Below are 12,311 nucleotides of genomic sequence, written 5' to 3' on the forward strand. Positions count from 1 at the left end.
TTGGGAGAACCTGGAAAGTGAATGTATGAGAAATGTGTTTTGAATGTTTGGTAGGCAATGAGGAGTCCTGGGCATTTTTGAGCAGGGGAGTGACTGGAGAGTTTGCACAGCTGGTGCTGTCTCAGAGTGTGATGAACAAATGAGTGAACCGGTGGGGATGCACCTGAATTATTTTGTGAATGAGGACATTATCTTTGGAACTTTTTCATGTCTCCAGAGGGTAAATTGACTGTTCAAGTATTGGGGCTGCCTGTGTATACTTAACTTTGTGTAAAAGAATTGGAGGGGTCTTCCCTGGTGGCACAGTGGTTAAGAATCCACCTGCCAGATGAATGGGTAAAGATGTGGCACATATATACAATGGAATATTACTCAGCCATAAAAAGAAACGAAATTGAGTTATTTGTAGTGAGGTGGATAGACCAAGAGTCTGTCATACAGAGTGAAGTAAGTCAGAAAGAGAAAAACAAATACTGTATGCTAACACATACATATGGAATATATATAAAAATAAATGTACTGATGAACCTAGTTGCAGGGCAGGAATAAAGACGTAGACATAGAAAATGGACTTGAGGACATGGGGTGGGAGGGCGAAGCTGGGGTGCAGTGAGAGTAGCATCGACTTATACACACTACCGAATGTAAAATAGTTGGCTGGTGGAAAGCAGAAGCATAGCACAGGGAGATCGGCGTGGTGCCTTGCGATGACCTAGAGGTGTGGGATAGGGGGAATGGAAGGGAGGCTCAAGAGGGAGGGGATGTGTGTATGCACGTGGCTGATTCGCTTTGTTGTGCAACAAAGGCTAGCACAGTGTTGTGAAACAATTATACTCCAATAAAGATCTATTTTTTAAAAAAAAAAGAAGAAGAAGAATCCGCCTGCCAATGCAGGGAACACGGGTTTAATCCCTGGTCTGGGAAGATCCTACATGCTGTGGAGCAACTAAGCCCGTGCACCACAACTACTGAGCCTGCGCTCTGGAGCCCGCGGGCCACAACTGCTGAGCCTATGTGCCACAGCTACTGAAGCCCACGTGCCTAGAGCCCATGCTCTGCAACGAAGAGTAGCCCCGCTCACCGCAACTAGAGAAAAGACAGCATGCAGTAACGAAGACCCAACACAGCCAAAAATAAATTACTTAAATAAAATAAATTAAAAAAAAAAAGAATTGGAACACATGGATTTTCTTCTTAAGTAGTTTCTAATTTTGTTGAGGGAACATAAACACTTCAAAATTATGGGCCTTTGCAAAGCACTATGCAGGTAAATAGTACTTGAATTGTATGCAGATGTAGAACAAAAAAGTAAACTGAGTAGCATAGAGTTAATCAGGAAATAATTCTTTTTAAAAAAAATAAATTAGTTTTAATTTTTGGCTGTGTTGGGTCTTTGTTGCTGCGTGCGGGCTTTCTCTAGTTGCGGCGAGTGGGAGCTACTCTCCTTTGCGGTGAGCGGGCTTCTCATTGCAGTGGCTTCTCTTGTTGTGCAGCACGGGCTCCAGGCTCACGGGCTTCAGTAGTTGTGGCACACGGGTTCAGTAGTTGTGGCTCTCGGGCTCTAGAGCACAGGCTCAGTAGTTGTGGTACACAGGCTTAGTTGCTCCGTGGCATGTGGGATCTTCCCGGACTAGGGCTCGAACCCTTGTCCCCTGCATTGGCAGGTAGATTCTTAACCACTGTGCCACCAGGGAAGTCCCCAGGAAATAATTCTTGAAAGAAGTAATAGGAGGAAATATGTAGGATGGAGGGGGACATTTGCCTCTAGAGTTTGTTTAGGGGAGGACTGTACTAGTTTATTCAAATTCATTTTAGTAGGATTTTCACAGTAGATAATATTAGCAGTTAAAACAGCTGAATTCTGCCATTTTCTTATAAAAATTCAGCTATTAGAAGGGAAAGAAGGCTCATTTAGCCTTATGGCAGATCGTGTTTGTTTTCTGATGCTGGTTTAGATGTAGTGAGAGGGATAGGCCAGTTTTAAAGTGTTACACTGGGAAGAGGTGAGGGGAAGTGCTTGCTTAGGATCATAAAATGCAAATATAATGTTGCTACTTTCTCATTTCTCTGAGTGAGTAGTGTTCATAACCACATCCTTATTTTCTCCCTCATTCCATTACAAAAGAGAGCCTGTTTAAACTATTTATGCAAGTTCTTCATATGTTGCTTTGGGTAGAAATGAACCACACGGTCATGCTAATAAAGATGAGTTAGCATAAATGTGTTCTATTTTATATAAATTGCTAAAATTATTGGAATTCTTTACTGCTTGATCTTCTGTTATTGGTGGTGTTTTGGATAAAAATGTTTTCTCTCAGTCTGGTTTCTTTTTTATGTGAGGTGAGGCTAGTAGTTCAGAAACGTGTATGTGATAGGTATAGTAAAAGCTTGAATTAATAAAAATGTTCTAATATCTAGATAGGAAATACCTAGAAATCTAAGGAGTAAATTGTGGTAGGTATTTACCACACACTTACTAAACTTTAACTGCCTCTACAGTTCATGATCATATATTCAGAAATGGGAGGGATAGGATACTGGGAAGGGACATTATATGTCTATATCCTGATGTATTTTAATTTTCAAGATACAAAAGAATTAAAATACATTAATTCGAATTCCTGGAAGGATTTATTCTTGACCTCCTTCAAAAAGTACCTTACTGGGAGGGAGGGAGACGCAAGAGGGAAGAGATATGGGAACATATGTATATGTATAACTGATTCACTTTGTTATAAAGCAGAAACTAACACACCATTGTAAAGCAATTATACTCCAATAAAGATGTTTAAAAAAAAAAAAGTAGCTTACTAAGAATATTCTGTTAATTGTCACTTTAGCAGTATCTTTGGAAACAATGAGTATAGTTGCTTGATATATTAAGCTGTGGGATTATCAATTGATTTGTTTTTTTTAGTTCTGTGGGTTTAAAAAGAGCTCTACTTTCCATAGTTTTGTGGGAAGTGTGGAGCCCAGGACAGCAGTCAAGCAGTCACCTATTTTTGGACCGCACCATGCCACTTGCAGGATCTTAGTTCCCCGACCAGGGGTCTAATCCATGCCCCTTGCAGTGGAAGCACAGAGTCCTATCCTAACCCCTGGACTGCCAGGGAATTCCCTACTTAATTTTTTTTAAATAGCTTTATTGAGATATAATTTATGTACCATAAAGTTCACCTGTTTAAAATGTAAAGTTGAATGGTTTTTATTACTGTTTACAGAAAGTGTACAGCCAACACTATAAGCTAATTTTATAACATTTTCATTATCTGAAGAAGAAACCCCATACCCATTAACAATCACCCCTTCCTCCCGCACCTCACGCTAGGCAACCACTAGTCTACTTTCTGTCTCTAGACATTTCATATAAATGGGATCATACAATGTGTGATCTTTTGTGTCTGGCTTCTGTCACTTGGAATGTTTCTGAGGTTCATCCATGTTGTGGTATGTTTCGATAATTCATTTTTTTATTGCTGAATCATATTCCATTGTATAGAGCAGTCATCTATTTCCTCTTGGGATTTCTCACTGAAAAGCTATATCCAAAATAAACCTTTTTAAAGAGTTTTATTGTACATTATTACTGTGTGTGTGAATGTGTGTGTGTGTTTCTGTGTGCTTCTGTGTGTGCTTGCACATACACACATGCTGGCTGTAGGCCGACCATAGGAAAGGGGTGGGAAGGCCAATAGTCCAGTGGTCTTAACGTGCTTTGAATGCTGTAGAGAGTTATTTCAGATTGACTTAGTAGCAGCACAGAATGGGAGGCACTGTGGCTAGGGTTAGGAGCATAGACTGTGGAATTAAAAGACCTGGATCAGTTCCTGGCACTGCTTCTGGCCAGTTCTCTAGGTGGGAAAGCCATTTTGCCTTTCTGAAAATGGGAGTAATAGCTTCTGTAAGAGAGTTAGGGATACTTAAGAGAAAATATATGTGAAGCACTTGGCAACACATATCATAAGTACTCAGTAATTGGGAACTCTTGTTTCTATTGATGTGATTATTCATCATCTTTATCCTCATCATAAAAGTATCTGGGCATGCATCTATGTTGGCCTGAATTGTCTTAACGAACATGGCCAATTTTTATAAAGTCAGCTTCGGAAAGTGGTAGCACCCAACCTTTTTCCCCTGTGATTTTTTTTTTTTTGAAATTAGCTTTCAGAACTCATTTATGTGCAGAGGTTAATGTGGTGCCTAAATATGTAAATACCAGAATAATACTTGTGTTACTGAACCAGGTCTGTTTGCCCAAGATGCCGCAAGCCAAACACTGAGACTCGGGTTGGTTTACAGCCAAGAGTTTATTCACAAGGCAGCCAAGCGAGGAGGAGATGGAAGAACAAGTCTCAGGTCCACCTCTCTGAAGGCAAGGAGGTCAGGGTATTTATGGGGTAAGCAGGCGTGGTCTTAGGCATAGAGAAAGGTGATTAAAGGCAGAGAAAAGGTGAGGTAATCCTTGTTCTGCACAGGCACATGTGGGTTACATGCTTCTTCATATTCAAACTAGAGTCGCTTAGCTTGATCTGAGGGTGGAGTCTTCTGGCCCTCTGATGTTAAAAGGCCATTTACTGAACATCTGTGCAGCCCCAGTTTTAGGGTCAGTGGTCCCAAGCAGCCCCCAGCCAGCTTACACTGGGCAGGAGCTGACTCCAAGTTCCTTTAAAACAACTGGGGCTGTGTGAATGCTGGGAAGGCCTGCAGTTATAAAAGAGGCAAAAAGAGAGAAAGAAAAAAACTAAGGCGAACTTAATCAATGAAAGCAGTTTACGAGCAAAGGGTTTTTAACAAGCTGTTCCCTTATCTGTTGTTCTGTAAGACAAGTTCAAGACTTTCTCTTAGTTATCAACTTCTGTTAACTCTTTGGGGCACAATTTCACTTGTCAGGATCATCCTATATTTTTCCAGAAGGTTCACAGTCCCATATCTACAATCAAAACTCTAAAATATCTGAAAACCAAAAGTTTTTTTTAACACATTTGATGGCAAAACCTGACCTGAACAGATGTGATGCTGTTTACAGCTCTTTTTTATCCCACTTGGTATGAACAATCATAACTTTCCTGCAGGTATATTAAAGTGTTGGGGTTTTGGGGTGCTGCAGATCCCACTGGTTATATATTAATAGATTACCCTGTGATCTTAAGGCCTGTATAGACACTAGAATAGGTGCCTATTTATTTTAAACAATATATAGGATGTTTTCTACAAGACTTACCTCAAATAGGCTTAAATAATAAAGGATATTTATTGGGTAATTAAGATGACCCCAGACTACTTTTGGTAAGGTCTTCACTGATCCCTAATTAACAAATCCATGAATTTCAATTTTACCTTTCAGGCCAGTAGTAGAAGTCACTTAACTTGTGAGTACCTCAAGCCCAACAATCCAAGGTGGTCTCAGCTAGGTTTTATTTCTGCTTATCATGGATATGTGCTGGTGTATGGGGTTTGTAAAGATCTTCAGGAGGTGTCCATGAGGAAGGTATCTGTAAGGCTGTTTGAACTTGACTCTGTCATTGCCACTCACCTACCAGTTAGGCTGTCTCTGGGCAAGCCTCCCTCTACAGTACTTGTTATATTGTGTTGTAACTTTATCTGTGTGCCTCTCCACTACATTAAGAGATCCTTCAGTGTGTAGAGGTTGTGTCTTACTCATTTTTATCCCCAGTGCCTTGCTTAGTGCCTGGAAAGTACTGCTCAGTAAATGTTGGTTCAGTGCCTGAACAAATGAGTATTAGGTTGGCCCTGACTGAAGTCATTTCACAGTGACTAAACTGAGGAGGAAGAAGAGGGGGAGGGGGATGTGGAGCAGGACGGGGTGTGGGGTGTCATTGTTTGCAGAGAGAACTGTCCTGTTCCTTAATGTATCCCAAGTCTAGCAATGAATCAAACATATATTGAGTGTCCAATAAAAGATTTGGAAGAATGAATGAAAAGATAAGTCCTCTAGTTTACCCCTAGTCCTAAAATATTTAAAGTGTAAAGTGTATATGTTTTTAGAAACAGACGTTCTTATTGCCTAGAACTAGAACCTCAAATCGTGGTCCCCTTCCATCCCCTTTCTTGCTTCATCGCAAGGCTTCAGCGAGTTTGGTTAACATCGCTTCAGATCTCTACCGAACCTTCTAACTGCAGTCAAAGCTGCTACCCTGGCCACAAGTCCCTGTCTTCTACCATCTGTCTCACCTGCTTTTGGTCTCTAACATCCCTCACTGTGACAACTTCCTCACTGTGCAAGCCTGTTCCCTTCTCAGGGAATTAGTCGTTCTCTCCGTGTAAGGAGAGGCAGAGCTCCCTGATCTTGGCTGTCTCTCTGTTCAGATCAGAGCCCATCCCTGCCCTCCTAACCTCAGACAGCTCTGTCACAGGTTACCCAAAGCTCACCTCATTCCGGTCTGCAGCCCTTTTCTCTTTGGGGTTTAGTAACCCTTCTGGTAGATAGGACCAGACTCTAAGTTTTTTCTGATATTTATATACTAAAAGCAAAAAATACTGCTTTTTGTTGCTAATAAAAATTTGTCCATGATGGCGTATTTCTCTCAAGTATTTGAGTTAATACCTTTAATATTGATGTGCAGTTTTAGGAAGTTGTAAAGAAATGAGATCAAGAAGAGTTAGTACTGTTTACCCATTGAAAAGGACTGGAGACTGGTTTTTTGTTTTTTCCTTTGTGAAATAAATGCATGGTGAATAATAGTTAAAGGAAGGTCCTTAATTAGAATTTGGCTGTCTCTGTTCCAGTTTTAATTCATCCAGTATGTTGAAAGAAAAGACTCAAACGGGGCATAGTATTTAAGTAATAAATTTCCAATTTTGACAGACACATTACTTATGGATATTTTCTCTTAAGGAAATGTAAATGTTAGAACCAATTGCAGGAGAGCTGGTATCAGCTACCACAAATTCCTGAGTACTTTGTGACTCTGCTTAGCTTTATTTAAGGAGATTTTTATCTACTGTGAGGCTTATTTAGTAGGCACTTTTAGAGTCCAATGTCATAGAAGGTTGTTAATTTTTAAGTTTTATGTAGAGCCTTCTTTAGCAATGAAAATCTTTTACAGAATAAGGACTAAACTTTTAATGTTTTTGACTAGCTTATTTAAAAGATGAATTTAGATTGGCACCAAGCCAGATCTGAGGACTAGAAGCTCAGTGATTTGCTGGCTAAAATAAAGCTGTAGTACAGTTTTCTTTTTGTTTGGTTTACTCTTTACCTTCAAGTAGACCTCATGTGGTCTGGTCACTGTGTTCTGAGCAGAACATTATGCATTAATTAAAGCTCCACTGTGACTTAATTTTTACAGACTTAAATTTTAGCATAACTTAATTTCAGAGAGGAAAGGAGAGCTTTAAATCCCTGATCATGAAAATTCATTTTGAGATTTTTTTTTTTTAATTATTTTTTGGCTGCACTGGGTCTTCGTTGCTGCGCACGGTCTTTCTCTAGTTGAGGCAAGTGGGGGCTACTCTTCCTTGCGGTGCGCGGGCTTCTCATTGTGGTGGCTTCTCTTGTTGCGGAGCATGGGCTCCAGGTGTGCGAGCTTCAGTAGTTGTGGTTCATGGGCTCTAGAGCGCAGGCTCAGTAGTTGTGGCGCACGGGCTTAGTTGCTCCGCGGTATGTGGGATCATCCCGGACCAGGGATCGAACCCGTGTCCCCTGCATTGGCAGGCGGATTCTTAACCACTGCACCACCAGGGAAGTCCCATTTTGAGATTTTTAAAAAACGCCCATCCAAGGAAAGAAACCTCAAGTAGGTGTCTTTCTATAACCTACCTTTTAGTGTTTCTTGTTTATAATTTTTCTTTGGATTTCAGTTTGATCCTTGAAAATATGCAGAGGATGAAATCTTAATTTTGGAATTATTTTTCTTGGTTGAAACTGGAATTACAGGGGTTTTTATGGCATTTCCCCTAATATATTACTGGTGGGGGCGGGGCAGAAGAGCCATGTTTTTAAGGTTTTTAGGAAGGAGAACCATTTAATGACAGAATTGTACAAACCAGGTTTTATTTTTATGAGGCCTGCTTTACTAAGTTAAATTCTTTGGCTCTACTTTCGAGCAGTCAGATAGTTACTTGCAACCATTTCTTATAGCTGAATGGTCAAAGCTAAGTGACTTTTACCTGATTGAGTTGTTTTAAAATAACATAAGGAATTGATGCCTTTCCAAATGTTTTCCATATCAGTTAATTCTGTATAATTGACGTCTTAGTCTAAAGTGCTCTTGCATTACGAAAAGGGAGGTTGTAAAACTTTTCAAAGGAACTCAGTTTAATTTATAGTATTTTCACCATTTTTTGGCAGGACTTTGTGTCATTGTATCAGGATTTCGAAAACTTCTATACAAGGAACCTCTACATGAGGATTAGAGACAACTGGAATCGGCCCATCTGCAGTGTGCCTGGGGCCAGGGTGGACATCATGGAGAGACAGTCTCATGATTACAACTGGTCGTTCAAGTGAGTCTCGGTTGGGAAATTGTTTCTTGACAACAAAAAAAGAATTTCTTCACTTCAGAAGATATTGTATTGCAATTTGAATATTCTGTCGAAATAGGAGTGGAAGCTGAGAGTACAATACAGTATGATTAGTTTCCTTGCATATTGTTCATTGTTACTGAGATTTTTTTTTTTAAATAAATTTATGTATTTATTTAATTTTGGCTGCGTTGGGTCTTCGTTGTTGCACGCGGGCTTTCTCTGGTTGCGGTGAGCGGGGGCTACTCTTCGTTGCAGTGCGCAGGCTTCTCACTGTGGTGGCTTCTCTTGTTGCTGAGCATGGGTTCTAGGTGGCTTCAGTAGTTGTGGCGCGAGGGCTCAGTAATTGTGGCTCACGGGCTCTAGAGTGCAGGCTCAGTAGTTGTGGTGCACGGGCTTAGTTGCTCCGCGTCATGTGGGATCTTCCCGGACCAGGGCTTGAACCCGTGTCCCCTGCATTGGCAGGCGGATTCTTAACCACTGTGCCACCAGGGAGGCCCTGAGATTTTTTAAATGCATTTTGCTACTACATTTGTCACTGTGTTGGATTATAGTTGAAAACAAAATTTGACTTATTAAAAAAACTCACACAAAGAAAAACCATCCTTTCTGTTATGCCATTTACCAGAGTCAGTTATCTGAATTTATTTATGGATATTTTGATTTCTCAAATGATTCAAGGAGTGTTTTTACTTAAATGGATTGAATTGTTTAGAAAACTTTTTCTATTCGTAAGATTTTATTTTGTTTATATTGTACAGGCATTACATGGTTGTATGGTCATTATTTTTAAAAAAAGACAAATAATACAAATAAACTGAAGGTCCCCTATGACAGCTAACCACTATCCTTTTGCAAGTCCACTTCCCCACAAATCCTCACTTCCCAGAGGTGACCATTGTTATCAGTTTATTGTATATTATTCCTCCATATGTTTTCTATGGCATGTATATATATATATAGTGTATTACTGGGGTTGCACACAGGTAGTTTTTGATTTACAAAAACAGGATCATACTATAGAAATTATTTTATATCTCGCTTTTTTTACTTGCTAACATACTGGTAACAACATCCTTCTTGTGTATGTTCACAGCAAGCTCACTATTTGTAGTGGCTGCTTAGTGTTCTACAGTACAGATACATATAATGTAGAGTAGATGGGGCTACGTCATCCTGTGTTTAAAACCCCCAAAACCTCAGCGTTAAGACAGAAGAGTTTATTTCTTGTCCCTACTTTATGTCCATCTTAGATAGGTGGAGCCTCTGAACCATGTTGTCCTCACTTGGGGTCCCAGGCTGACTGAGCTTCCACCATGTGGAAAGTCACGGGTCTGTGTGCCTGGGAAAGGGACACAGTAGATAAATTGTGTAGTGACTCTTAAAGGATCCTTAAGTGTATATCCTTTTATATGTGTGTAGGAATTGCTGAGTCAAAGATATGTATATCTTTTAATAGAGAAGTACTGTCAAACTGCCCTCCAAAGAAAGGTACTGACTGATGTTCTTATCTACAGCATATGAGAGTGTCCTGGTCAACACTGGATGTAGTCAGTTTTTATTTTTATTTATTTATTTTAAAAAATTAAAAAAAATTTTTTTTTGGCTTTGCCTCATGGCTTGCAGGATCTTAGTTCCCTGACCAGGGATTGAACCAGGGCCACAGAAGTGAAAGCGCCGAGTTCTAACCATTGGACTGCCAGGGAATTCCCATGATATGGTCAGTTTTTAAGCATCCCTATTGATAAGTAAAAACTGGTGTTTTGTTTTAACTTCCGTCTTCCTAATTGGTAGTGAGTTTGAGTTGCTTTTCATCTAGACCATATTCTCTCTACTTCCTATAGATGGTGCTTCCTTTTGTATTATCAATAAGTTTATCATCACATATATTTGATTTGCTTTTGAGTTTCATGAACTTTTTTGCTATTGAAATACAGGTACACAGGGAATGTAATTAAAGATGTTATAAACATGGGTTCCTACAACTATCTTGGGTTTGCACGGAATACTGGACCATGTCAAGAGGCAGCTGCCAAAGTCCTGGAGGAATATGGAGTTGGAGTGTGCAGCACTCGGCAGGAAATTGGTAAGTGTAGGCTCTGTTTGGCCAGCTGATGTTCTTATTCTTAACTTTTTTACTCAGGAGGGAATAATACTGAGATAGAGCTAGAATACTGTATAGAGCATCCAAATACATACTTTGCCGTGTAGTTTAGATCAGGTAAAGAATGCTTTATTTTTCTGAAGTGATGGATGATTTTAATGCTCTCAGTGTGTTTTGAGATATATTTTATCTTTTCTTTTTTTTAAACATCTTTATTGAAGTATAATTGCCTTACAATGGTGTGTTAGCTTCTACTTTATAACAAAGTGAATCAGTTATACATATACAATATGTTCCCATATCTCTTCCCTCTTGCATCTCCCTCCCTCCCTATCTTTTCCATTATGTTATACTTACAGAATATCTGTAGAAAAGTTCCATTAAGTATTTGTTTCATTTATAACTTTAATGTTGACTTTATTGGCTTTTGCAAATGATACAGTGGTTGAGAGTACTACTTACTAGTACTGAGCTCTTGGGCATATGAGCGTTAATCTGCTTCCATCCTGGTAAATTGGGGCTAATAATAATTCCTACACTATAGAGGTGTTTCAAGAATTAAATAAGCTAATTCCTGTAAAGTGCTTGTAACATGGTAAACCCTCAATAAACATTAACTCTTTTATTATTATTACAAGTCTATAAAATATAAAAGTGAACAGATTTCTACAAAGAGATTTAATTTATTTAAGTTCAAAGGAGGATTCCTAATTTTTCCATTTTGTTCAAGAGAACTGATAACCATAAAAGTTATAAGGCAACTTTCTGGATATTTACTACTGTGAATCACCCCAAAACTTAGTAGATTAAAACAGCAATTCATTATTATTTCACGTGGGTCTATCCCCAGTGATGTGGTTAAGGGAGCATTGTGCAGTGACGACATAGAGTAATCATACCTTACATCTTTTTTTAAAGGATATTTTTTGAACTTTATTTATTTATTTATTTATTTATTTATTTATTTATGGCCACGTTGGGTCTTCGTTGCTATGCGCGAGCTTGCTCTAGTTGTGGTGAGCGGGGGCTACTCTTCGCTGCGGTGTGTGGGCTTCTCACTGCAGTGGCTTCTCATGGCGGAGCACAGGCTTTAGGTGCATGGGCTTCAGTAGTTGTGGCGCATGGGCTCAGTAGTTGTGGCTCACAGGCTCTAGAGCGCAGGCTCAGTAGTTGTGGCGCACGGGCTTAGTTGCTCCGCAGCATGTGGGATCTTCCCGGGCCAGGGCTTGAACCCGTGTCCCCTGCATTGGCAGGCGGGTTCTTAACCACTGCGCCACCAGGGAAGCCCACCTTACGTCTTTACGGCGCTTTATATTGTATAAATTTCTTGAACATCTTATCCCTTCTGATCTTTACAACAATGTCATGGGGTAGATATAGCAAATATTATTATTGGTATTTAACAGATAAGAAACAGGCCCAGAGAGGATAAATGACTTGCTTAAGCTATAAGGATACATAGTATCCAAGTTCAGCAGTCTTTCTCTGCTGTCTTTTCTCTCTGCGTGTAGCCATTATCATTAATCAGTGTTGTTCGGTCCTTAGGGATTTGAGCACTTGATGTAAAATCTGAGCATTTGATGTAAAATCATAATAAAAAGTGAGGGAAGGTGTTTTTTAACTTGGCTTTTGCTACATAACAGATCATTCCAAAACTTAGTGGCTTAAAACAGAAACATGTATTTATTTGCTTGTGATTCTGTAATTTGGAAAGGACTTGACA

General features: G+C 39.6%; 2 protein-coding genes across 5 annotated transcripts in view; one reads left to right on the top strand and one right to left on the bottom strand.

Moving 5' to 3' along the window:
* TMEM63C (transmembrane protein 63C) overlaps nucleotides 1-12,311 on the bottom strand; it is a 452,188-nt gene that overhangs the window by 34,265 nt on the left and 405,612 nt on the right. The gene's annotated exons all lie outside the window — the stretch shown is intronic.
* SPTLC2 (serine palmitoyltransferase long chain base subunit 2) overlaps nucleotides 1-12,311 on the top strand; it is a 120,536-nt gene that overhangs the window by 27,489 nt on the left and 80,736 nt on the right. For all 4 annotated transcript variants that reach the window (XR_014242465.1, XM_082384711.1, XM_082384710.1 and 1 more), the window contains exons 3-4: nucleotides 8,312-8,466; nucleotides 10,422-10,570. Coding sequence is in view for 3 of the 4 variants with exons in the window: in XM_082384711.1 (XP_082240837.1) it covers nucleotides 8,312-8,466; nucleotides 10,422-10,570 (304 nt within the window). In the remaining variant the exon portion in view is untranslated. The remainder of the gene's footprint in view (nucleotides 1-8,311; nucleotides 8,467-10,421; nucleotides 10,571-12,311) is intronic.

Source organism: Balaenoptera borealis, assembly GCF_965194805.1.
Source record: "Balaenoptera borealis genome assembly, chromosome: 3".
In the NCBI taxonomy this organism is placed as follows: domain Eukaryota; kingdom Metazoa; phylum Chordata; class Mammalia; order Artiodactyla; family Balaenopteridae; genus Balaenoptera; species Balaenoptera borealis.